The sequence below is a fragment of the Ornithorhynchus anatinus genome, chromosome X2 (assembly GCF_004115215.2).
Source record: "Ornithorhynchus anatinus isolate Pmale09 chromosome X2, mOrnAna1.pri.v4, whole genome shotgun sequence".
Lineage (NCBI taxonomy): Eukaryota > Metazoa > Chordata > Mammalia > Monotremata > Ornithorhynchidae > Ornithorhynchus > Ornithorhynchus anatinus.
Genome location: NC_041750.1, coordinates 1,507,573 through 1,534,526, shown reverse-complemented (window position 1 = coordinate 1,534,526; position 26,954 = coordinate 1,507,573). Strand labels below are relative to the sequence as shown.

The 26,954-nt window shown below is 62.1% G+C and overlaps 1 protein-coding gene across 1 annotated transcript; it reads left to right on the top strand.

The window, feature by feature from the left end:
* The first annotated feature begins 1,131 nt into the window (after positions 1-1,131).
* PCDH1 (protocadherin 1) lies at positions 1,132-26,672 on the top strand. The gene is given in 6 exon segments (XM_029052981.2): positions 1,132-1,363; positions 11,276-12,084; positions 14,507-16,705; positions 21,145-21,364; positions 26,216-26,550; positions 26,552-26,672. Coding segments are annotated over 6 exon segments (3,657 nt in total). The 5' UTR covers positions 1,132-1,323; the 3' UTR covers positions 26,606-26,672.
* Positions 26,673-26,954: the final 282 nt, after the last annotated feature.

Sequence of the window (26,954 nt, the reverse complement as noted above, 5' to 3'; positions counted from 1 at the left end):
CCCCCAAGCGCTCAGTACAGTGCTCGGCACGCAGTAAGCGCTCCATAAATCCCACCGATCGACCGATTGCCTCGCCCGCGGTCCACGACCCCCTCTTGTCGTTCTTCTCGGTTTCGGGAGAACGGCAGCATGTAGCCCTCAGGTGGCGCCAGAGATCTGGACCCGGGGATTGCGATTGTGAGAAAGACGCGACGTGTGGCCGTGTGTGACACAAGTGTGATATTGACAGAGCGTGTGACATCTAGGGGAGGGGGACACTAGGGGAGAGGAAGTGTTGCCCGGTGACACTGGGCGGGGGGGGGGGGGACCTCGCGTGAGGCCGTGTATTGCTCTGTGTGTTTGTGTGTGTGGTGTGTGTACGTGTGTGCACGCGCGACGGTCCGATTGTCCCGCTTGGCTACGTGTGTATGTGTGTGTGTTCGAGGGGGGTTGTGTGCTCTCCCAAGGTTCTTGGGCAAACCCTAAAGTCGGATCCGGGCCCCGTTCCCACGTTCCTCCTCCCCCGTTTCCCAAGGAGGCCCCACCGGGCAGCCTTCCTCTCTCGACGCCCACCCGCGACCCCCACCCCTTTCCTTGGCTGATTGAGCCCCCGGGGATTGACCGCTCCCTGGCCTCCCCTGGAGGGGGCTGTACCCGCCCCCCCCCCCCCGGGGGGACGCCGAGGGGTCCATCCAACCCCTGCAGGACCGACCCCGAGGCAAAAAGCCAGGCCCGGGGGGCGGGGGGAGGCGACGACTGACAGGTGTCGGATCTTAGGAGGGGGCGCTCAATATATCCTTGGGGGGCGGCAAGGACTGGAGGGGGATTGAAAGGGATTAAGACTGTGAGCCCCACGTGGGACAACCTAATTACCTTTTATCTATCCAGCGCTCGGAACAGTGCTTGGCCCATAGTAAGCGCTTCACGAATACCGAGTTATTATTATTATTATTAAGAGGAAGGAGGGTCCGGAGTGGGGTCGGAGGGTCCTGGGGCAGTCCGGCTTGGGAAGGGGGGAGGCGGGAGGAGCTCTCTCTGGGCGCAGGGCCGAAGCCAGAGCTCTCGGCCGGGGGGGCGGGGGGAGGAGGGAGGAGGGATGAAGGAGGAGGGAGGAGGAGGGAGGAGGAAAAGGAGGGAGGGGGCGGGCCGGGCTGTGCGCTCAGCTCGCTCCCCTCGCTCCGCCGCCGCCGTCTCACACACTCGGGGAGCAGGAGCGCGGCGCGGACTCGGAGCAGCCCGGGGCTGGTGGCCGGGAGCCGGTGGCCGGTGGCCGGTGGTGGCCGGAGCCGGAGGGTCCCCCCAGCCCCTCTCCACCCGCGCCCGTGCCCACTCCGGACCCGGGGTATGGAGCGCGGGGCGCGGAGCCGGCGCTGCCCCGCGGCCGGTAAGGAGGAGGCCGTCCTGGCTCCCGGTCCAGGGTCCAGGGTCCCAAGGCCCCGGGGGGAGGCTGCGGGAGCCCGGAGCGGGGCGGGGCGGGGCGGCCACGGCCGGCGCTGTCCGGTGGGGGCAGGGCAAGGCCGAGCCGGGGCGGGAGTCCGCGGGACTTGCCTTCTCCACCTGCTCCCGGTGGGCGCCGAGACCACCTCCCCCGGACCCCGCCGAGACGGAGGGCCGGAGACGTGGACGCTCCGTGTCCGGCGGGGGCCCGCGGGAGGGGAGACCCCCGGAGCCCATGGAGAAGCGGGCGGTGGCGGGGAGGGGGTCGGGCTGTGCGTGCAGAGCCCCCGAGCCCCCCGCCCCACTCCGACCGACTCCCGCCCCGGCCACTGCGGACACTGATCTGCCGGGGGCTGGGGACCGGGTGGTGGGCGTGGGGGGGGTGGAATTGGGGAGGTGGGAGAGTGTGATGAACTGGGGGGGGGAAATCGGGCTCGGAAGGGATTGGAACCCTGGTGGGATCATTTAGGGGACAGGGATGGAGAATTGGGGGTGCGGGGCTGGAGCGCTGCCCGCGTTTAGGCGGTGTGTGTGTGTGTGCGTGCGTTTAGGCGTGTTTTGTGTGTGTGTGTTTGGGGGGGGGGGCGGTTATCCTCCAGGAGAGGAAACGATCCGAGCTGCCCGCTAACCACACACACACACACACACAAAGCACACGCATACACACACACACACACACACATACACACACTTGTTGTACCTCCACTGCCAACGAGCGCCTCTCTCCGTTCCCAGCGGGGACAAACGGATACGGCCATTGAAGTCACAGACCCACTCCCCCCAACACACACAGACACACACACACACACACACACACGCCCCAGCGCATCACATTTAGCAACACACACAGACCCTACACCCACCAGCATGAGCACATACACACACAGACACGCACACGGACACACCCCATCAATGCACAGAGGTACCGTTCCCCACTCCAGCCCCCGCACCCCCGCACCCCCCCCCCCCCGCTCTCTGCTCTTCCAGGACCGGAGGGGGACCAGATGATAAAAAAAAAAATGTCATGGGGCGGGAGGGCAGGGAGGGGGGGCCTTTCTGTGCGGGGCTAAAAGGAAGGGGACCCCGGCACGCACACCTTTGGCCACCGTCGCCCTCTCCACCCTCTCGGTGTCTCCAATCCAATTTTATTCCCAAATCTCACCCTCCGCACCGTTTTTTCCCGTCTCCCCCGCCCTCCCGCCTCAGCCTCGCATCCCCCCACGAGCCTCTTTTCCCTCTGCCTCTTTCCTCCAGCTCCCCCACCCTCCGTTTAGCGCGCCCCCTCCTTCCTCGTTCCTCTCACCCTTTCCCTCCCTCTCATTTTCCCCCCGCAGCTCTTTCTTCCAGCTCTCCCCTCCCCCTGCTTTCCCCCATTTCGTCCCTTTTCGCTTCTCCCCGTTCCTCTGGGCCTCGGCTCTCCCCCGCCCTGTCGGCGGTGACTCGGCTCGCAATTCCCGACTCTCCCGGGCTTCCCGGAACCGCCGGGGATGTGGACGGAGACCCTGAGACACAGACGGGGAAGAGATAGAGAGCCGCCTGGAAGCTCAGAATCCCATCCGATCCCATCACGTTCGGGGAGCCAGAACCCGCCCAGTCCCACGGTTGGCGGGGGACCCGAGATCCAACCCCTTGGGGGGCAGGGGATGGAAGACTCCAAATCCTGGGGTCCTTGGGACTTGTGATTCCTGTTTCTAGCCTCCCCGCCAGGTTGAGGGACCCTGAGGAATGAGCAAGAGAAGGAGGGAGTGGGTGAAATTGGGGGTGCACACTTCGTCACCGCACATGCTCCCCCGGTGACGCGTACACATTAGGACCAGACACACACACACACACAACCCTGGGTCTCACAGACCCTTGGGTGTCACAAGCTCATGCCCACCGCGCCCCACGTTACCCCCAAGGAAGCCTCCGACGGGTACCCAGAGGCCGAGCCCCCTCAGGCGCCCCCACAGCCGCCCCGGGGGACCTTGTCCGGGCCAGAGGAGGAGCTGATTGTAGCTGGGCGGCGGCCCACTTGTGATAGAAGGATCTGCCCGGGTTTCGGGAAAGGTGTCCAGGGCCACACAAGCACGCACACACTCACACACACACTCACACTGGCTCCCGCGTTCGCGCTACCCGCTCCATCCTCCCCGACCTCAGTCCCACCCCCTCGGCCTGGGCAGTTTCTTCCTCTCCCCCTTCCCTCGCCCCCCAGCTCACCCCCCTCCCAGTGTCCTTCCTCCCCTCCCCCCCAACCCTGCCCACGAACCTACCGTCCCCTCCCCCCCCCCCCACCCAGGGCCTCCGCCCGGAGGGGACTTGGAGGGGGTGGGGAGATCGTGATTGAGGGAGGAATTGCATTCATTCATTCAATCGTATTTATTATGGTTAGCACTTTGGACTTCGAAACCAGCGATCCGAGTTCAGATCTCGGTGGGATCTTTGTTTTCTTTTCTCATCTGTAAAACGGGGATTGAGACTGTGAGCCCCATGAGGGTCAGGGACTGTGTCCAACCCGATTCGCTTGTATCTACCCAAGCGCTTAGTACAGTGCCTGGCACATAGTAGGTGCTTAACAGATGCCATTATTGTGATTTATTGAGCGCTTAAGGTGTGCAGAGCACTGTACTATGCGCTCGGAAAGTACAATACAGCAAAAAAATAGAAACAATCCCTGTCCACAATGGGCTTACAGTCTAGAACGGGGGGAGACAGACATCGAAACGAGTAAAGAGGCATCAATATAAATAACTAGAATTACAGATATATACATATATACATAAGTGCTGTGGGGTGAGGAGAGGGGGAAAAGGGAGGGGCGCTGGGGATGGTGGGGGTCGTGCGGGAAGAGCTGGGTGCGAGATCCTCCGAAGGCGCTGCGGCGTCAAGGGCGCCGATTTGGGGGACCGGGGAGCAAGATTTGGGGGGTAAGGAAGAGTCTGGGGCGTTTTGGGCGGGGAGCCGTGGGGGGGTGTTCGGGGAGCGAGCAGGAGATCGCTGCCCCCTCCCCTCCCCCTCCCCCCGGCTAATTGCATGTGAATGACCTGGCTCCTCGCCCCTCCCTCCCCCCTCCCGATAATTACATGTGAATGACCCTGCACGTTGCCCCTCCCACCCTGGGGGGACGTTCCCATTGTGTTTTATCCCGGGAGTAAACTTAAACCCCTTTCCTTGCCCCCACCACGGGACCCCTGTAGGCCTCTCGCCTGGGGCTGGGGGCGGGGACGGCGAAATGTTCCCAGCTTCCCTCGCTGGTCACCTGCGGCGGGGCTCTTCCCGAGCCCCCCAACCCTCCCCCCGTCCCACCATCTCCATCCCATGACTCTGGCAGGAATCGCGTCCCTCTTATCTCAAGGGACTCCGGGCACCTCCTCCCACCCGTCTCATTCCCATGAGGGAGGGGCTCACGCTCTTCTCCCCGAAAATACTGATGGTAATAATAATAATGATGGCATTTGTTAAGCACTTACTGTGTGCAAAGCACTGTTCTAAACGCTGGGGGGGGGCGGTGCAAGGTGATCAGATTGTCCCACGTGGGGCTCAGTCTTAATCCTCATTTTAGAGATGAGGGAACTGAGGCACAGAGAAGCGAAGTGATTTATCCAAAGTCACCATTGTTCTTGTCTGTCTGTCTCCTCCGATTAGACTGTAAGCCCGTCAAAGGGCAGGGACTGTCTCTATCTGTTGCCGACTTGTTCCTTCCGAGCGCTTAGTACAGTGCTCTGCACATAATAAGCGCTCAATAAATACCATTGAATGAATGAATGAACCTAGCTGACAAACGGCAGAGCAGGGATTAGAACCCATGACCTCTGACTCCCAAGCCCGGGCTCTTTCCGCTGAGCCACGCTGCTTCTCGGGTGGTATTTGGTGGTATTGTTAAGTGCCTTACTAGGTGTCAAGCACTGTACTGAACGCAGGGGCAGAGACAAGGTAATCGGGGCCCATCCGCGTCGGGCCGAACCGTCCCGGGGGAGTCGGGAGTCGGCGGAAGGCTAACAATACCCCGCATTTCTTTGGTTTTGCGTCTTCCAGCCGTTAGCTCATTGTATTCTTCCCCTATCCCAGCGTGGGAGGGAGGGGCGGTCGCCAGCCTCCCCATTTTACAGGTGAATAAACGGAGTCACAGAGAGGTTAAATGACTCGCCCGAGGGCCCACAGCCGGCAGAGTCAGGCCCGGAATGGGGATTCTCAGGCCGGACCGCGAGCCTCGGAGGTCCCTGGGGAGAAGGAAGAGGGGGCGGGCTTCTGCGGGGGTGGGGGCGGGCCTGGGCTGGATGTTGGGCGGGCCGGTTGGAGGGGAGGGGAGGGCGACCGAGTTGGGCTGTGTGGAGCCTAAGGGTCCCGGCGTGAAAACAGAAGGGACCGGCTGAGTCGCCTGGGGAGGAAGGGCGGCGAGGAGTCAAAGGTCAGGAGGAGCGTGTAGGGAGGGGGGAGCGCTGTAGGAGGGAGAAACTCCATTTGAGTCACGGTCTCGGCGGCTTGTGTGGGTGTGTGTGTGACGGGGGTGGCGAGGCAGGTGAAAGGACTGTTTTTGAGGCTGCAGGTGACGAAGAAAGCTTAGTTTGCGTGGAGGGGTGCGGAGTGATCTCGGAAGGGGGAGAGAACCCCTGGGGGCCCGCCACGGTGGGAGAACAGTGGAGGGTCGCCAGATTTGAGGGTCGGGGTCGGGGGCGAGTTCCGAGCCCTCCGGGTGGCGATGGGGGCAGGGGGGGCCGGACAGGGCGGCCGGGCCCCCCTCCCCCGCCCGCGGAGGACAGGTGTTTGCTTAGCCACTGGGCTTGGACTCTGCCCCGCCTGCTGGGCTCCCGGGAGACTAGGGCCGTTTCCTGTCGGAAAATTAGCTCCCAACCCCGTCTCCCCTTCCTCCTGCTCCCACCGTCCGGGGCGGAACCGGGTCTTCCCGCTGGGGTCGGGAGAAGCAGCGTGCCCAGTGGACGGAGCACGGCCCTGGGAGTCAGAAGCACCTGGGTTCTAATCCCGACTCCGCCACTTCTCCGCTGCGTGACCTTGGACAAGTCACTTCACGTTTCTGGGCCTCGGTTCCCTCATCTGTAAAATGGGGATTAAGACTGAGAGCCCCCCGTGGGGCATGGATTGGGTCCAACCCGACTGGCTTGTATCTACCCCAACGCTTAGAACGGGGCCTGGCACAGATTGAGGGGTTAACCAATACAGTTTTAAAAAAAACCCGCCGGGGCCCGACGGGAGAGCCTGGAAGGGGCGGAGCGAGGCGAAGGGATAGCCGCTTCAAAGGCAGAGTCCAGAAGGGGAGAGCCCTGCCCTTCCCCAGAATGGGCCTCGATGGCCGCCGCCGGGAGTAGAAGCCGAGCCCCACCCCTAATAATAATAATAATTGTTCGGCGTTTACTCTGTGCCAAGCACTGTTCTCAGCGCTGGGCTAGATACGAGATAGTCAGGTTGACCCACGTGGGGCTCACAGTCTTAATCTCCATTTTACAGATGAGGTAACCGAGGCACAGAGAAGTTAAGTGACTGGCCCAAAGTCACACAGCTGATAAGTGGCCCGGCTGCGATTAGAACCCTCGACCTGTGACTCCCAAGTCCGGGCTCTTTCCACTAAGCCACGCTGCTTCTCTATAGCCCCGGTTGCAGCTGGGCTCTCCAAGCTCCCTTCCCAGGACCCGGTTTGCCCCCCTCCCGCCCCCCAGTACACACAAAATGTCTGCTAGTCTCGAAATTGCCACACACTGGGCCGGGTAGCGGCCTACCTAGGGCCTGTGTGGGCCTCAGACCACCTCGGGCTACTGCGGGCTAGTCGGAGGCCCAGAGGTTAAATTACTTCCCTGAGAAAGAATCAGGATTAGAACTCGGGTTTCAGGGTAATAACTAGAACATTTGTTAAACGCTTCCTCTGTGCCAAGCACTGTACAACCGGATCGGACACAATCTCTGCCCCACACGGGGCTCCCGTTGAATTCCCCTTTTACAGTTAAGGCCCAGAGAGGTTAAGGAACTTCCCTGTGGTTACACAGCAAGCAAATGATAAATCCCCTGTCCGGCCGCCTCTTTTACACTAGGCCACCGTTCTTCTAAGGGGTGAGGAAGAGGAGAGCTGGGGAGTGGGTGGGGATAGGAGGGTGAGCACGTGGGGCTTTTCTGCCCTGAGGGTCCACGCCGGTCGACCCCCTCCCCCAGGCAGCACCCAGGATCTCAGAGCCATCCAATGCTGCGGTGACCAGGGGGATTTGGAGCAGAGGGGGAGAAGAGAGTTGGGGGTGGCGGGGGCGGGGGAGGGGAGAGTGCGGCCTGCCTCCCGCCCCCTCCTCCTTCCCCTCCGCTGGCATGAGAACCATCTGTGACTGGAAAGGAAAACTGGGTGAGGAGCCAGGGGCTCTGACGTAAGCCCCGGGGGAACGGGCCGACTCACACCGGGCACAGAATCCTGCCGACCGGCCCTAGATACCCCTTGGGGGTAGGAACCGTTAAGGGGCAGCAGGGAGGAGGGGCGAAATGTCTTTGTAACGGATTGGGGTCTCGGTGGTCCCCTCATCTGGGAGGTGCTGCAGGGTGACAGGCTGATGGGAAGGGGTATTGAAAGGGGGTAATTATAATAATAATTGTATTTGTTAAGTCCTTAATATGTGTCGGGCAATGTACTAAGCGCTGGGGTAGATACAAGCAAAGGGTAAGGCACTGAGCAGGAAGAGGCCAGGGCGTGTTAGGGCCTGACTGTGTGGAGGGGCTGGTGAGAATCTGGGGAGGGGAGTAAGGGATGTTTTAGTGGGATGGGGTAGGGGGACCAGGGCTATGTTTGTGGAGGCTGGTAATAATAATAATAATTATGGTATTTGTTAAACACTTACTATGTGCTGGTGTCAGGGAAGAGGGCTAAGTAGTGGGTCAGAGAGAGCTATGTTAGCGGGGGCTAGTGGGAGGTATAGGCGGGGTATGAGGATCAGAGTTGTGATACTGGAGGCTGGTGGGAGGTGCGGGATTGGGGTTAAAATCGCTAAACCCCATCGCTAAAATCCACCCCTTCCCCTCCATCCAAACTGCTAATACGTTAATGCAAGCACTTATCCTATCCCACCCTGATTATTCTAGCAGCCTCCTTGCTGACCTCCCTGCCTCCTGTCTCTCCCTACTCCAGTCCATGCTCCACTCTGCTGCCCGGATCTTTTTCCTACAAACACGTTCAGATTATGTTTCCCCACTCCTCAAGAAACTCCAGTGGTTAGTCATCCACCTCTGCATCAAACAAAAACTGCTCACCATTGGCTTTAAAGCACCCAATCACCTTATCCCCTCCTATCTCTCCTCATTACTTTTCTACCGAAACCCAGCCGGCACACTTCCTTCCTTTAATGCTAACCTTCTCACCGTACCGTAGAGTTCATCCATCTCACCGTTGACCTCTCGCCCACATCCTGCCTCCAGTCTGGAACACCCTCCCTTCCTAATATGAGACAAACGATTGCTCTCCCTTTCAGAGTCTTATTGAAGGCACTTCTCCTCCAAGAAGCCTTCCCTGACTAAGCCGTCCTCCTCTTCTCCCACTCCCTTCTGCATCAACCTGACTTGCTCCCTTCATTCATTCCCCCCATCCCTACAGCACATGTACATATCTGTATTTATTTTTTATTTCTTTATATTGTCTATCTCCCCCTCAGGCTGTGAGCTCACTGTGGGCAGGGAATATGACTGCTTATTGTGAGTGTTGTACTCTCCCAAGTGCTTAGTACAGTGCTTTGCACACAGTAAGCGCTCAATAAATACGATCAAATGAATGAATGAATAAGTTGGGTAAGGGCACAGTGCTGTGTTAGTGGGGGCTGTGTTGGGGGTCAGGGCTATGTTAATGGGGGCTGGTGAGGGCTGAGGGGCTGGATGGGAATGAGGGCTACATTGATGGGGGTGGAAGGCTGAGTGGGTGTCAGAGCTCTATTAGTGGCAGGGTGGGGGACGGGGTTGGGGGGCCTCGGAGCTTTGTAAGAGGCTGAGAGAGGTTGGGGTTATGGGGGTCAGAGCTATGTTAGAAGTGGGAGGAATGGGAGATGTGTTGTCAGACTTTGGTACCAAGGGCTGTTGGGAGGTAGGGGATTGGGTAAGAGGGTCAGGCTCTGTTGGTAGGGGCTGGTGGGAGGTGCTGGGCTGGATAGGGGAGCTGGTGGGAGATGAGGGTCTGGGTGGGGGGGAATGAAGGATGTGTTAATGGGAGCTGGAGGGAGGTTCTGGGCTGGCTGGGGGCTCAGGGCTAGGCTAGTGGGGGCTCGTGGGAGATGAGGGACTGGGTGGGGGATCAGGGATATGTTAATGGGTGCTCGTGGGAAGTGGTGAATTGGGTAGGGGATCAGTGTCATTTAGCAGGGGACTAGTGGGGAAATGAGCTGGGTAAAGGGATTGGGGGTATGTTAATAGCTGGTGGGAGGTGAGGGGCCGGGTGAGGTGTCAGGTCTATATCAGTGGAGGCTGTTGGGTGGTGGTGGGGGGTTAGTCTATGTTGATGGGGGCTGGTGGGAGGTGAGGGGCCGGGTAGGGGTATCGGGGTATGTCACCTGGAGTTGGTGGGAGGTAGGAGGGCTGGGTGGGGACGGGTGCCAGGGCTATGTTACCAGGGGCTAGTAGGGGGCGTGGGGCCGGGTGGTGGTCAGGTTATGTTGGCAGGAGCTGGTGGGAGGTGCTGGGCTGGGTAGAGGCGTCAGAGCTAGATTGGTGGAGGCTGGTGGGAGATGAGGGGCTGGGTAGGGGGATCGGGGGATGTAAGCAGGCATTGGTGAGAGGTGGGAGGGCTGGGTGGGAGGTCAGGGTTATGTTAGTAGGGGCTGTTGGGAGATGAGGGACTGGGTAGGGGGATCAGGGGGATGTTAACAGTAGTTGATGAGAGGTCGGAGGGCTGGGTGAGGGGTCAGGGCTGTGTTAGCCGGGGTTGGGCCAGGGAGGAGCTAAGCTTGTGACCTGGGCAGCAGCTCCGCTCTGGTCAGACCAGTTTGCCTGCTATGTGGGGACTGAGATCGAGCCTGCGTTCAACAGGAGCGGCTCTCCTTCCTCCCACCTCACGTCCACCACGACCCCCAATCCCTCTCCCCTCGTGTTCACCGGTACCCCCCGACGGAGTCCAAGCAACTCCTACCTCTCCCCTCCCCCATGCTCCAGTCGCTCAGTGAGGTCCCTCAGTTCTACCAGTTCCTGTTCACTCGCCGCCCCCCCCCCCGACCCACCTCCCAATGCCCCTCCGAAGGTCACGAGACCAGCGCCACCCCCCTCCAGGTCACCTCAGACCCCACCTCCGGCTGCCAGAGGGTGGGCCTTTCCCATCCTTCGTCTCTCCCAGAGGCCAAAGAGTGGACAGGGAAGATTGTCGGGGTCTCGCCTCCGCCCACCCCCGCCCGGCCCATCCCGAGACTCCCCCGTTCATCCCACCGTCCCAGCCAGGGTTGCCAGAAGACTCTGGGATTGGCAGTGGGGATGGGGGCGGCAGGAGGAAGAGGTGGGGGTCCTCGGCCCCGACCGGACTTGGAACCGTGGGCAGCCCCCCGTCGCGGCAGGGGGGCGGCCCCCCCCCTCCCCCCCGCCGGGGCAGGCAGGCAGCTGGGTGGGGGCCGCCGTCGGCTCTCCTCTCCTATCTTGGTATCAGAGTAATTACTCCGGCAGTGACTAAGGCGGAGGGAGGGCGGGCGGAGAAGCCAGCTGGGAGGGAGCGGAGCTGAGCCGCGTCAGTTGCTTCTGTTTACTCGACACCGGGCGCCGGGCCGGGCACCTCCGCCGTCTCCGGGGCCATCCGCCCGCGGCCCCTCCGACCGTCGGCTCCGGGTCCGAGGGAGGGGCGGGGGAGCCCCGGGGCCTCCGGGAACACCCCCTCCCCACCCGCTGCGGGCTGACGGGTCTCTGCGTCTCCCTCCCCCCCGCCCCACAGCCTCAATGGGACCACCTCCGCTGCTGCTGCTGCTGCCGCTGGCCCCGCTGCTCCTGCCTGTCCCGGGCGCCTCGGCCACCAGGATCCTGTACAAAGTGCAGGAAGAGCAGCCCCCCAACACGCTGATCGGCAGCCTGGCGGCCGACTACGGCTACCCGGACAAGGGCCACCTGTACAAGCTGGAGGTGGGCGCGCCCTACCTGCGGGTGGACGGCAAGACGGGCGACATCTTCACCACCGAGACGTCCATCGACCGCGAGGGCCTGCGCGAGTGCCAGCAGCAGCCGCCCGGCGAACCCTGCATCCTGGAGTTCGAGGTGTCCATCACGGACCTGGCGACGAACGGCAGCCCGCGCCTGCTCGAGGGCCAGATCGAGGTGCTGGACATCAACGACAACACGCCCAACTTCGCCTCGCCCGTCATCACGCTGACCATCCCCGAGAACACCAACGTGGGCTCGCTCTTCCCCATCCCGCTGGCCAACGACCGCGACACCGGCCCCAACGGCGTGGCCTCCTACGAGCTGCTGGCCGGCCCGGAGGCCCAGGAGCTGTTTGGCCTGCAGGTGGCCGAGGATATGGAGGAGAAGCAGCCTCAGCTCATCGTCATGGGCAGCTTGGACCGGGAGCGCTGGGACTCGTACGACCTGACCATCAGAGTGCAGGACGGTGGCAACCCCGCCCGGGCCAGCAGCGCCCTGCTGCGGGTCACCGTGCTGGATGCCAACGACAACGCCCCCAAGTTCGAGCGGCCGTCCTACGAGGCCGAGCTGTCCGAGAACAGCCCCGTGGGCCACTCGGTGCTGCAGGTGAGGCCCCCCTCCCGCCTCCCCTGGGGCCCCGAGGGTCCCGGGTTCCCCTTCCCCCCTCCGTGGGAACGGGTCCCGGGCCCCGGGGGTCCGCGGGGAGGACGGGGACTGGGGCCTGGCGGGCCGACTCTCCAGACGGGTGGGTGTATCAGCCGCTGCCATCTCGGCCCCGGCTCCAACCCGGTCTCGGCTCCTCTCTAATTCTCTCGGTGACTAGGACTCCCCCTCCCTTTGAAGTGGGGGAGCGGAGGAAGAGAAGGACTCAGCCCTGTGATTAGCCCTCTCCCCCCACCCCCTCCGGCGGGTCCCGTGGTCCGTTATCTGTACCGGATGGCGGCACCTAGGGGAGACGGGGGCCGGGCAGGGTGGGAGGGGTGGGGAAGGCCTGGGCTGGCCAGAGAGAAGACATCCAAAATGGGGAGTCCAAGAGACGGGGACAGGGTGGAGAGGAGGGATGGGAGACGGCGAGGGAGACGGACGAACTCGGGGATGGAGAGGGAGCAGAGGAGACGGCAGAGACGTAGGGCTTGGGAGAGAGAGAGAGATCAAAATGGCAGAGATGCAGGGCTGGGGAGGCAGCGAGGGGGATGGCGGAGGTGGAAAAAACCGGGGGGAGACGTGGCAGAGGTGCAGGGCTGGGTAGCGGGGGAGATCGGCTCTGCCGCTTGTCTGCTGTGTGACGTTGGGCAAGTCGCTTGACCTCTCTGTGCCTCGGTTACCTCATCTGTAAAATGGGGATTAAGACTGTGAGCCCCATGTGGGACGGGGACTGGGTCCAACCTGATTAGCTTGGATCTACGCCAGCACTTAGCACAGTGCCCGGCATTTAGTGAGCGCAGAACAGATACCGCAGTTTTTATTACTGTCAGCGAGGGAGACGGGCCGAGACGCAGGAATGGGGAAGCGGGGACAGGTGGAGAGCAGGGAGAGACAAGTAGGAGGCAGGGGGGTCGGCGGTGGACAGGGGGCGAGTTTGTAGGGGACTGGGTTAGGAGGGATCCCTCTGCGCGTGTCCCGCCGGTCCCGCCGGTCGCCGCTGGGCTGGCGGTTGGCGTTGGCGGGGGAGGGTGTGCCAAGGTGTGGGGACAGGGAGCCCATTGTTTGGCGTTGGGAGCCGGCCCGTCAGGGCGGAGCTGCACCCCGGCTCTGCGGGCCCTGAGCCAGCCCCTCCCGGCCCCGGGGAGCCCGGCCGGGTCGGCGGGAGATCTCCGCGTTGCCGAGCCGGCCTGGAGCTGCTGGAACCGGTTCCCCCAGTTCCCGCGGCTCCGGCTCTGCCCGGCTTCCCCTGTCCCAGATCTCCGTGGGGCCGGTTTCCCCCGACCCCGGCTGCCCGCCCCTTTTGTCTTCAGTCCCGCCTATCCCCTTCCCCTCCTCACCACCTGCCAGTCAATTAATCCGTCAAGCAACGGTACTTAGCGAGCACTTACTGTGTGCAGAGCACTGTACTAAGTGCTTGGTAAGTACTAATACTAAACACCATCATGGGAAACAGAGCAGGGCTCAACCTGGAAACCCAGAGTCCCTCCGCCCTTCACCTCCTCCCTCCTCTGTGGACACCCTGACCTCCGGAGACCATCAGTCAATCACCGGTATTCTTGGAACATCCACTGGGCCCAGAGGGCTCTACTGGGTGCTTGGGAGAATACAACGGTAAGATTAGCCAATTAATCGATCAATCAATGGTATTTATTGAGCACTTACTGGGTGTGGAGCATTGTACTACTACTACTAATGGTATCTGTTAAGCGCGTCCTAGGTGCCGAGCACTGTTCTAAGCGCCGGGGTAGGTGATCAGGTTGTCCCACGTGGGGCTCACGGTCTTAATCCACATTTTACAGATGAGATCGCTGAGGCACAGAGAACTTAAAGTGACTCGCCCAAAGTCACACAGGTGATGAGTGGCGGAGCCAGGATTAGCACCCACAACCTCTGGCTCCCAAGCCCACGTTCTTGCCACTAAACAGCGCTGCTTCTCTGAGCTCTTGGGTGATTACACTACCACACAGTTGGCAGTCACGTTCCTTGCCCACGATGAGCTTAGAGTCCGGAATAATAATCGTGGTGTCTGACAGGCACTTCCTAGGCGCCGGGCTCCAGGGTGGGGACAAGATAATCAGGTCAGACGCAGTCCCCGTCTCCCTCGGGGCTCCCGGTGTGTAAGAGGGAGGGAGAACCTCTAAAGTGTAAAGTCGCTGTGGGCAGGGAACCCGTCTACCAACTCTGTTGTGTCGTACTCTCAGAAGCTCTCAGTACGGTGCTCCGCACACACGCTGAGCGTTCAATAGATACGACTGGAAGAGTGATTGATTCGCAAGGATCCTCTCCCCCGGAGAGGAGGAAATCGGGACCCAGAGGGGGTGACCGGCCCCGGGGTCCCCCCGGCCTCATTCCCGCCTTCACCGGGTCTCTCCGCCTCCCGCAGGTGAAGGCCAATGACTCGGACCAGGGAGCCAACGCGGAGATCGACTACACCTTCCACCAGGCCCCAGAGGTCGTGCGGCGGCTGCTGCGACTGGACCGGTCCAGCGGGCTGATCACCGTCCAGAGCCCCGTGGACCGGGAGGACGTAAGCACCCTGCGCTTTTCCGTGCTGGCCAAGGACAAGGGCACCAACCCCAAGAGCGCCCGGGCGCAGGTGGTGGTCACGGTCAAGGACACCAACGACAACGCTCCCACCATCGAGATCCGGGGCATCGGCCTGGTGACCCACCAGGATGGGACGGCCAACATCTCGGAGGACGTGTCCGAGGAGACGGCCGTAGCCCTGGTGCAGGTGTCGGACCGGGACGAGGGCGAGAACGCGGCCGTGACCTGCGTGGTGGCCGGCGACGTGCCCTTCCAACTGCGCCAGGCCAGCGACACGGGCAGCGACAGTAAGAAGAAGTACTTCCTGCAGACCACCACGCCGTTGGACTACGAGACGGCCCAGGAGTACACGGTGGAGATCGTGGCCCTGGACTCGGGGAACCCGCCGCTCTCCAGCACCAACTCACTCAAGGTGCAGGTGGTGGACGTGAATGACAACGCGCCCGTGTTCGCTCAGGCGTTGACCGAGGTGGCCATCCCCGAGAACAACGTGCCGGGCGAGCTGGTGGCCCAGGTGGCCGCCACCGACGCCGACGCGGGCTCCAACGCCGAGGTGGTCTACTCCCTGGAGCCCGAGCCGGCCGCCCGGGACCTCTTCTCCATCACCCCGGACAGCGGCCAGATCCGGGTCCTGGCCTCCCTGGACCGGGAGCAGCGCGAGGCCTACGAGCTGAAGGTCCTGGCGGCCGACCGGGGCAGCCCCAGCCTGCAGGGCACGGCCACCGTGGCCGTCAAGGTCCTGGACCGAAACGACAACGACCCCAAGTTCATGCTGAACGGCTACAACTTCTCGGTGATGGAGAACATGCCGGCCCTGAGCCCGGTTGGGATGGTGACGGTCCTGGACGCGGACGAGGGTGCCAATGCCCACGTGCGGCTCTCGGTGGAGCCTGACAGCGGTGACTTCATCGTCCAGAATGGCACTGGGACCATCCTGTCCAGTCTGAGCTTCGACCGGGAGCAGCAGAGCACCTACACCTTCCGTCTCAAGGCGGTAGACGGCGGCGACCCGCCGCGCTCGGCCTACGTCGGGGTGACCATCAACGTGCTGGACGAGAACGACAACGCGCCCTTCGTCACGGCCCCGTCCAACGCCTCCCACCGCCTGCTGGCGCCGCAGACCCGGCCCGGCCAGACGGTCGGCCAGGTGGCCGCCGAGGACATCGACGCCGGCTCCAACGCCGAGCTGGCCTTCAGCATCGCCGGCGGGAACCCGTACGGGCTCTTCCGGATCGGCGCCCAAAGTGGCGCCATCACCCTGGAGAAAGAGCTTGGCCGCCGCCACCACGGGCTCCACCGCCTGGTGGTCCGGGTCAGCGACCAGGGCAAGCCGGCCCGCCACGGGACGGCCCTGGTCCACCTGTACGTGAACGAGACCCTGAGCAACCGCACGCAGCTGGAGACCCTGCTGGGCCACAGCCTGGACACGCCGCTGGACATCGACATCGCCGGGGACCCCGAGTACGAACGGGCCAAGCACCGGGGCAACATCCTGTTCGGCGTGGTGGCCGGCGTGGTGGCCGTGGCCCTGCTCATCGCCTTGGCCGTCCTGGCCCGCTACTGCCGCCAGCGTGGGGCCAAGAGCGGCTACCAGGCGGGCAAGAAGGAGACCAAGGACCTGTACGCGCCCAAGCCCGGGGCCAAGGGGGCCAAGGGGGCCAAGGCAGCTAAGGCCAAGAAGGGCAAGGGCGCCAAGCCGGCCAAGCCGGCGGAGGACGAGGACGACGCCGGCCTGCAGAAGTCCCTCAAGTTCAACCTGATGAGCGACGCCCCCGGGGACAGCCCCCGCATCCACCTGCCCCTCAACTACCCGCCGGGCAGCCCGGACCTGGGCCGCCACTACCGCTCCAACTCGCCCCTGCCGTCCATCCAGCTGCAGCCTCAGTCGCCCTCGGCCTCCAAGAAGCACCAGGTGGTGCAGGACCTGCCCGCGACCAACACCTTCGTGGGCACGGGGGACTCGGCCTCCACCGGCTCTGAGCCCTACTCCGACTACGGCTACCGCGCCAACCCCCCCAAATACCCCAGCAAGCAGGTAGGCCGACCCTCTCTGCGGCTCACCGCCCCCCGCCCTCCGACCCACCCCTTCCAAGCCATCTGGACCGAAGTGTGGGAATGATCCCGGATGGCCGGAGCTGGGAGGGAAGGGATGAGGAGGGGGCCTGGGGCCTCTCTGTCAAGTGGATCCGATGTTACTACGTCATGGATTGGGGGGGAGGGGGCTAGCGTTCCCCTGACGACACCCCCTCCCCTCCAAACTCCAGGTGAAAGCGATTCCGCCCATCTGTTTTCCTCCACCCCATTTGGTGCTGCAGGGAGATTCGGGGTAGGGTGGGAGAACATGGGGGGTGCCATGGTAGGTGGGTGGGGCGAGGGGGTCGTCCCTCTGGAACTCAGGGTCGGTCCTGTGGCCGGGTGGTAGAGCTGGCAATTTAGGGACCGTGGGGTTGTGGGGGCGGGAGGGTCTCTGCTGGGAGTTCAGGGTGGGGTTCTCTGCCCCTCTTTGGGGATGGGGTGGGGCACAGCTCCTTATGACTTGTATTTGTGCCTTTTGGGGGCGGGGGAGGGAGGGGAGTGTCGCATTAACCCTTTCTTTTCCCTCAGTGCAGGAGCTTCCCACAGTCCAAACACACCCTCCCCTTGCCTTCCCACCCCTCCCCAACCCAACACTGTTGCCTGAAATAAAGTTGTCTTTTTTTGTTTTTTTTATTTCTTCTTTTCCATCGGAACTGAGAGAAGGAGTGAGAGAGACCGAAAGCGACTCCCTTAACCCCTGGTACCCTCCCATTCCTGCCTCCCCCACCCCTACACCCTGTTCTCTAGATTCCCGTAGGGGTTCCTCCGGTCCCCAAGTCCCCACTTTCCCTATCGGCACCCTCCTGACCTCCTGACCTCTGATTCTCCCAGGGATTTACACCCTCTGTTCTCCCCTCCCTCAGCCCGACAGCACTTATGTCCATATCTGCCGTTTATTCGTATTAATGTGTGTCTCCCCCTCTAGACTTTGAGCTCACTTTTGGCCAGGAACGCGTCCACCAACTCCGTAGTTGTACTCTCCCAAGCGCCTAGTACAGTGCTCTGCACACACTAAGCGCTCAATAAATACGGCTGGCTGATTGACTGGTCCAGGGAGCCCAGCCAGTCCTCCGGGGCCCAAGACGGGGATTCTGGCAGTAGTTCCCCATCTCACCTTCCCCAAGCCCCTCCCCACCTCCTGGTCCTCCTCCTTCTCCCCCTCCCCATCCGACTGAGCCTCCCCAAAGTCCCCATTGTGGAGCTGTGGGTCTGAGGCGGGGATGGGGGGGCCTCCCCCAGCCCCAAACGTCTAAACCCGGAGCTTTCTCCCGTAACCATCTGTAGGCGTCCACCTTCGGTCACCAGGGACCCTAGCCCCTTGGCTCCCGGGAATCATTTCTACACCTGGAGTCAGGGTGGCGGAGGGAGTGTTGGAATGCACAGCCCGCAGCACAGCACCCCTGCCTTGCCCTCGGGAGCTTTACAGCCCAGCTTTATGCCATCTTCTTTGTCAGGGGCAGGGGCTCCCCTCGATATGCCTCCGTCTCCCTCTGGCTTCCCTCCTGCTGCATGGGGGATGGGATGGGCAGGGGTTCTCCCAGCTCCTCTCTTTTCTGCAGCCTTGGTCCTCCCCCGTCCGCCTCCCCCGACCCCGCGGCTCTCTGCTGCTTGCTCTCGCTCTCTCTCTCTCCAGCTCTCACTTCCTGCTCCCCTGCCTGGACAGGTAGGGAGACCCCCTCCACCCCAGGATGGGGCTCAGGGTGCTGGGGCTTCTGGGAAGGAACCATCCTCCACCCCGCTTGGCAGAAGAGGGGGGTTCTGTTTCCATGGCAACCGCAGCTCCAGCTCTGCATTCCTCCTCCAGGTTCTCCTTCCCGACATCCCATCCAACCTGTTTTCCCGCCTCAGTCGGCCGCGGTCCAGATGGGGAGGCCCGGGGGGCCGGAGGGGCCAGGAATGACCAAGGGGTCCAGCAGCTCTGGGCTGGGCCTCCCTCACCGCCGCCCCCCACCGTTACCTGCCCCCTGCCTCATTCAATGGGGACGGCCCCCACTCACATCTAGAAACACCAGACTTAATCACGTCATTTCACATCTGCCCCTCCCTCTCAGCTCCTTCCTGCTGTCTCTCTTTGTTTCTGTCTCTTGAGTTGGTGTCTCTGACAATGGTAGGTCTCTGTCTCTCAGTCAGTGTCTCTCAGCATGATGTCTCCCTCTGTCCCTGGGCCAGTATCTCATCATTATGTCTCTGTCTGTGTAAGTGTCTCTTTGTTTTGAAGATCTCTCACCTCTGCCTGTCTCTGGCTCTTTTAGTGTCTCGCCCCAGGTCTCCCTTAGTCTCTGTGTCTCTTAGCACTAGAGGCTTCTGTTTCCACGTCTGTCTCTCACTGCTGGGTCTCTCCATCCTGGTCTCTGTATGAGTGGCTATCAGTTTTGGTGTCTCAGTCTCTGTGTGGCTGTCTCTCAGCTCTGAGTATCACTCTCGATATCCATCTGAGCCTCTTCCAGTCGTGTGTTTGTCTCTGGGAAGGTCTCCAGTTCTTTGACTCCGATCGTATGTGTCTCTCCTTCTCATCTCTGGATGTTTCTCCCTGTCTCTGTTTCGATTCTGTGCATTTCCCTGCCTCTCTTTCATCTCTGGGTGTCTCTCCCTGCCTCTGTGTCTCAGTTCTGGCCATCGCCCTGCCTGTCTCATTTCTGGATGTGGCCCAGTCTCTGTCTTTCAGTTTTGGGCATCTCCCAGAGTGTTTGTCATCTCTGGGGGTCTCTCCCTGTCTCTGTGTCTCAGTTCTGGGCATCTCCCTACCTCTGTCTCTCAGGTCCAGATGTCCCTCTCCCTGTCTCTGTGTGCAGGGCAGAGTGGTGGCACAATCCTGACTACACAGTGTCTTGCACCCCCTACCTTCATACCCGGGTGCCCTCCCCAGCCCGTGCCCCATCCCCAGCCTCCTGAACAGCAACAGGGAGAGGGACAGTCTTCCTGTCCCCGGGAGGACGGAATGACTGCCAAGCACGAGGCTCTGCCCCTCTGACTCAGTGTGTTTGTCCAGGGTTGGCCCTGGGGGCGGGGGGTTGGGGGGGTGGGAGCAACACCACCAACAGGGCTCTCACCGCAGCCCCTTGTCCAGGTGACTGGCCTTGGGCACGGTCCATCAGTGACGTGCCCGCTGAATGAGGGCAGGGCTGTTTGGTGAGTGGGCCCAGGTTGGCTCAGGACCAGGCCCTGGGGCGGTCGTTAACCCCAGGTGCCCACATAGCTCTTTGTTCCGGGCCACCTGCCATGAGCGTGCCACCCTGTTCTGCCCGCCCCGTCTCCGTCCCGTCCGAACCCCCGGTACACGCCCCTGTCCCGCTCATCTCCCCGGCACACAGACTCCCCCAAATCTTGCCCAACCCAGCACATGCCCCTGCCCTGCCCATCCTCCCAGCATAACACTCCCCCTTCCTGCCCAAAACCTTAGCTCATGCCCTATGTCTTGTTTGCCCCCCAAGCATCTTTCCCCCATCATGCCTGCCCCCAACACACGCTCCCTCTCCTGCCCAGCCCTCTGGCATATGTTTCCCCATCGTGGCCTCCCTCAGCCAAACTGTCCTCCGTCCTGTCTGTCCACCTAGCATATGCCCCCATCCTGCCCACCTCCCAAACATATGGCTCCCTAGTCATACCCGCCCCCGGTCGATCCACGCTCCCTCCATCCCATCCATTCCCTCAGCACATGCCCCCATCCTGTTCATCCCCCCATCTGCTCCTCTAGCACTCACATCCCATCCTGCCCCTCTCCTCCATCACTCACCCCCCATCCTGCCCCTCTTCCAGAACAAGCCCCCCATCCTTCCTGTCCCTCCAGCACATAGCTTCCCCATTTTGTTCCCCCATCCTGCCTCCTCCCTTAGCTTATGGCTTCCCACATCCTGCCCACCTGACGCTCACCCCATCCTGCCCAGCCCCCCGTTCTCTCCTCCAGCACTCACTCCCACAGCCTGTCCCCCCTCCGGCACATAGCCTCCCCATTTTGTCCCCCAACTCCAGCAGAAGCTCCCACCCCGCTCGCCTTCTCGGCGTATGACCAGTTCTTAGGTCAGGCTGGGGACCTTGATCTCAGCCCCTCCATTTCCCTACCTCCCAAACCAATTGTGGCGATGGGTGAGGTTGAACCTCTAGTGTGGGAGCCAACCTGGGCTTGAAGAGAGTGGGCGTCTCAACCTATAACTCTACCCCCGGGTGGGTGATGGAGGGTTAAGGATGGGGAGGGGCTGATGGAGATCGGGGTTGGGATTGAGGAGGGGTTGGGGCTGAGGAGAGCGGGGTGGGGAGAGGTCGGGGTGGAGGCCGGGGCTGGCAGGGTCCGGAGGGGAGGGTTGGGAGAAGTTGAGTGGGTGGGGCAGGGGTGGCAGGGGACGGCCGGGGTCAGGCAGGGCCGGGAGGGGTGGACAGTGACCTCTCTCCCTTCCCACACAGTTACCTCAGCGCCGGGTGACTTTCTCGGCGACCAGCCAGGCCCAGGACCTGCAGGACCCATCCCAGCACAGCTACTACGACAGCGGCCTGGAGGAGTCCGAGACCCCGTCCAGCAAGTCATCCTCGGGGCCCCGCCTCGGGCCCCTGGCCCTGCCCGAGGACCACTACGAGCGCACCACCCCCGACGGCAGCATCGGCGAGATGGAGCACCCCGAGAACGGTGAGCAGCGGGGACTTCTGGAAGGGGGAGGGTGGGAACCCCCTGAAAATGGTGAGCGGAGAGGACCCCTAGAACGGGGAGGGGTGGAGTATCCCGAGAAAGGGGAGGAGGATCCCTGAGATCGGTGAGGCGTGAGCACCCCAAGAACGGTGAGCCACGGGGACTCCTCCACTGGGGAGGGGCGAAATACCCCAAGAACAGCGAAGGGTGGAACACCCTGAGAATGGGGAGGGGGATCCCTGAGATGGTGAGGTGTGAGCACCCTCAGAATGAAGAGGTGGTGGGCCACCTCAGATCCCCTGTGTCCCCCCCCCCCACCCTCCTGGCCTGCAGACACTTGGACCCTTGTGTGCACAAAGACATAGTCGTGGACACTGCCCACCCACTGTCTCTTGCGTGCACACAGCCTTTGTGTGGACAGGGCTTCCCCAGAAGGGGAACCCTGGGATGGGCTTAGACAAGCCCCCAAGCCCATACACAGAGAAGTGGTGGGCAGAGCTGACCCTTCCTGTCTGTCACATTCCCTGGGCTACCGTGGAGGGGGAAATGGGGAGAGGAGGGGAAGGGTGGGGAGCCCAAGTCTAGAAAGGAAGTCACTGTGGGGAACAGCCACCAATGTCTGTCTGTCTTCGGCCGAGGAAACTGACCATCCCGGCTAACCCCTTCCCCACCCCTCCCTTCTCCTCTCTTCCCCTCCTCCCTGCTCCTCTTTTTTTTTCTTTTTTTCGGTGTGGTATTTGTTAAGCCCTTAATATGTGCCGGGCACTGTACTAAGTGCTGGGTAATACGAGCTAATCTGGTTGGACAGTCTGTAACCCACATGCAGCTCACAGTCTTAATCCCCAATTTACAGATGAGGTAACTGAGGCACGGAAAAGTTGTGACTTGCACAAGGTCACCCAGCAGACAAATGGCGGGGCCAAGATTAGAACCCAGGTCTTTCTAACTCCCAAGCCTGTGCTCTATCCACTAAGGCATGCTGCTTCTCCTCTTCCCCTTCCTACCCACCCTTTGCCTCCCTCTCCCCTTCTTCTTTGACTCCTTCTCTCCCCCCTCCACTTCCTTCTGGTCCCTCCTCACTCCCCTCACTCCCTGCCCCCCATCATTCATTCATTCGTCCGTTCAAACATATTTATTAGGTGGTATTGGTGAACCCCCAAAGCATTCTTAGCGGGGATACCTTCTGGCTAGGGCTGCCTTCAGACACCCCATGCTCACTCTGACCCACTGGATTTGCTTTCCCCCTTTTGGGATGCAGCTGGAATGAGAAAGGGGCTCTGGGAGGGAGGGCTAGTGGGAGAGGGGAGAGCTGTCACTGCCGGCTTCCCGGAGGAGGAGGTTTTTAGAAGGAGAAGTTCAGGGTGGGGTGTAGGGGTTACAGAAGGGCCCTAAAATACTAATCATGGTGTTTGTTGAGCATTTACTCTGTGCCAAGCACTGCTAAGCATTGGGGTAGATTCAATGCAATCACATAATAATAATAATGATTATTATGGGATTTGTTAAGCGCTTACTATGTTGCCAGGCACTGAACTAAGCACTGGAGGATACAAGCAAATCGGGTTGGACACAGTCCCTGTCCCATGTAGGGTTCACATTCTCAATCCCCATTTTACAGGTAAGGGAACTGAGGCACAGAAAAGTGAAGTGATCTGCCCAAGATCACACAGCAGACAAGTGGCTGAGCCACCATTAGAACCCGTGACCTTCTGACTCCCAGGCCTGTGCTCTAGCCACTAGGCCGCGTCGCTTCTCGAGGCACGCTCCCTGTCCCACTTGGGTCTCACAGTCTAACGTGCTTAAATCCCGTTTTCCAGATGAGGAAGCTGAGGCACCTAGAAGTCACGTGACTTGCCCAAGGTGGCAAGCGGCAGCGGGGAGGCAGCAGGGGAAGGGGAAGGATGGGCCTGGGGGGTGGGAGGGCAGGGGGGGGCGACAGGGATTGGGAAAAGAGGGAGGCTGGTTGGGGAGGCCAGGAGACGGAGGCTGAGGGAGATGTGGCAGGGAGGATGCAGTAGGTAGGGAAGGAGAGCTGCAGTTGACCTGCTGCCCTGATGCCCACCCCCAAACCTGCCTGGGTCGCACCTCCCACTCTGGGAGACCCTCAGGGACAGGTCCAGGGAGTCCGAGGTCGTGGGTTCTAATCCTACCTCTGCCACTTGTCAGCTATGTGACCTGGGGCAAGTCACTGCTCTGTGCCTCCGTTACCTCATCTGTAAAATGGGGATGAAGACTGTGAGCCCTACATGGGACCATCCGATTACCTTGTGTCTACCCCAGCGCTTAGAACAGCGCTTGGCCCAGAGTAAGCGCTTAACCAATATCCGTGTAATTATGAAGTCGGGCTGCCTAGGAGTTCACAGTTCTTCCTGTGGCAGGGGAAGGAGTCTGCATGGAACCACCTGGCCAAGCTGGAGGAGGGGGCTGCAGTGGGTCATCCATGTGTGTCAGTGTGGGTGTGTGTCAGTGTGCCCGCTCTTGAATGGGGCTGTGGGTGTGTGCCGGGGGGAGGATGCGCCCGCTATTTCACTGCCCCCGGGGCAGAGGGTCTCACTCACTGTCTTGCTGTCCCCGGGATTGGGGGCGGAGGGTCTCGTCTCCCCCGGGGTGGGGGGGCTCGGGGGTCTCACCGCCATCTCGTCCTTTTTGTGCCCGCGCAGAGCCGGCTGGCGGGAGCAGGCCGTGATGCCGAGGTGCCAGGTATGTGCGGGGGCGGCTCGGGTTCCACCCGCCCTGGATGCCCGGCTCCCGCCCGGCCCCCGCCCGATCCTGGCCCCCGGCCCCGGCCCGCTCCCTGACCCCGAGCCTCCTGTCCACCCGGTCCGAGCCTCCTAGCACGCGGGGCCTCTGGAGCGTTGGCGAGCGGGTGGAGCAGACTCTGGAGAGGGTGGGGGTGGTCCAGGTGGGAGCCGGGGGTTGGGGGGGCAGCTCCCCAGAGCCCTGGTGCTCTGCTCCACATCCCCACAGCCGGGCCCCGGAGGGAGGGCAGGCAGGGGGCAGGTCGAGCCGCGACGTTCACTGGGCACCGGCTGTTGCCATGGGGAACCCGCTGCCAGGCAACCGTGCTGGCTACTGGCAAAGTCAGGGGGCCAAAACTGGTCCCTGGAGCCGGCCAGGGCCTAGAGCCCAGGGGCAGGAGAGGGGGAGGCGGGCGGCGCCAGGGAGATCCGCTCCAGGGTCCCCAAGGCATGGAGGCCTGATGGGTCTGGGAGACCGAGGGCAGGTGTGTGTGAGTGTATGTGTGTGGGGGGGGTGGTTATTGCTGAGTCTGAGTCAGTGTGTGGGCCCAGTCAATCGATCCTATTTACTGAGCGCCATCTCGGGGGCGCTGTGTGCGTGTGTGCGCGCGACTCCGTCAGCTTGTGGGAAGTCTGTGAATGTGAGACTGGGGGTAATGCCTGTGAGTGCGGGTAAGACATGACAGAGAGGCTAAAGACCGGGAGGGTGCGCATGAGACTGTGAGGGCGCCTGTGTGCCGGCCTGATGGGTGCGAGGAGCACTGGAGGGTGTGTCTGAGTGTTTCAGGTTCTATCAGTGTGAAAGGCCCTGGAGGATGTGTGAGGGTGTCTGGCTGTATCGGTGTGAGGAGCACTGGACGACGTGTCTGGGTACGCGCTGGTCTATATCGGTGTGAGGGACCACGGAGGGTGTATCCGGGTGCGTGTGAAGCCGTATCAGTGCGAGGGGCACTGGAGGGTGTGTCTGTGTGTTGGGCTGTGTCTGTGTAGGGGACCCTGGACAACCAGTCTGGGTGGGTTTTGGGCTGTATTAGTGTGAAGGGTACTGGAGGGTGTGTCTGAGTGTATCGGTTCAGGGACCCCGGATAGTGTGTCTGGGGGCGTGTCGGGCTGTACCGGCACGAGGGACCCTGGACGGTGTGGTCTGGGTGTACGTTGGGCTGTATCAGTTGAGGGGCACTGGAGGATGTGGGTAGGATTGTATCACAGTGTGAGAGGCGCTGGAGGTCGTGTCGGCCAGTGAGCCAGTGAGCCGGGCTGTATTGATTCGAGGGGCACGGAGGGTGTGCGTGAGTGTGTGTGCGGAAGGAGGAGGGAGCTTGAGCTAAGCACACCCAGGCTGTTGTGACGGGCCGGTGGTATCCGGGGGCCGACAGTGTGCTCACTCATGGGAGGGTCCAACGGGGTGGGAGCGAGTGGGCCCGTTTGCGTGTGAGTGTGTGCGTGTGGCGGGGGGAGGGGGAGGTCTCGGCTGCCGCCCGGCACCTGGTCCAGCAGATGCCGGGAGGGGAAGGGGGTGACCGAGGAGCCCTTGTGGGGAGGGGAGCTGTGTTCGAAATGGAGCAGGCAGCAGAGGGGGAGGTGTCTGTGAAGTGGGTGTGATCTCATTGCGGCTGGGTGCCAAGACGCTGGGCGCCTGAGGAACAGAGAAATGGTCGGGGTGGGGGGGGGGGAGATGGAGAGACTGGATGGATTGTGGGCGGCGAACGTGCCTACCAACTCTGCTGTACCGAACTCTTCTCAAGCGCTCAGTACAGTGCTCTGCACAGAGTAAGCGCTCCAAAAGTATGATCGATCGATGGACGGAAGGACGGGGGAGCGAGGGGTGACGGAAAGGAGGAGATGGGAGAACAGGGATTGAGGGATGGGGAAGGTAGGGAGCTTGGTCCGGACGGCGGTGGGATGGGGGAGAGCGAGGAGGTGGCAGAGATGCTGGTTCTGGTACCTCTACATACGTGGCCTTCTTCTCCAGACCTTTCCTCTGCCCTCTGCCCAAGACCTTAACCTCACTCCCTGGCAGCCCCGCCCCGTCGCCCCGCTGTCCTCTCCCCCACAGGGAGGAGGTGGGCACGCCTCCGGGTGCCCGCTGAGCCCGGCCCCTCTGTTCCCACAGACCTGCGGCCCCTGCCGGACGTGGCCATGACGGGGACCTGCACCCAGGAGTGTAGCGAGTTCGGCCACTCGGACGCCTGCTGGATGCCCGGGCAGTCCTCGCCCAGCCGTCGGCCCAAGAGTGGTGTCCTGAAACTCTCCACCTTCGTGCCTTACCAGGACCGAGGCGGGCAGGAGCCCGCGGGCACCGGCAGCCCCAGCCTCGTGGAAGAGCGGAACACCAAAATGGCCAACGCCCGTCTCCTGCCCACATACAGTGCCTTCTCGACCAATAGCCATGAGCCCTGCAAGGACTCGCCCCTGGAGGAGATCCCCATGTCCCAGACCTCAGACTTCCCCCCCCCCAAGCACACCGTCAGCGCAGAGTGCCAAGAGGGAAATCTACCTGTGAAGGCCCCCCGGCACCCTCCCTCCCCCCTTTCCCCCCATCCCGCCCGCACCCCTCTGGGGAGGGGAATCGGAATCCCTCTGCCCAGCGTCCTGGCCGGGGATCGGCCTGCCCCGGTCACCCTGGCCCCGTCCCCCGTCCCCACCGCCTCGGGGAGCCCGGCAGGAGACCCTCCCCACGGACAGACTTGTCACCCACTTCCAGGGGCCGCCCCGGGCCCCCTCTGCTCCCCCCGGCCCCCCGCCATCGGGAGGGCAGGGAGAATGCATTTTTAACCCGTCATTTTCGGGCGGTCGGCGGACAGGGCAGACGGTCGTCTGCCTTCGCGGCCGGGACCGCCCACCCGAATGCC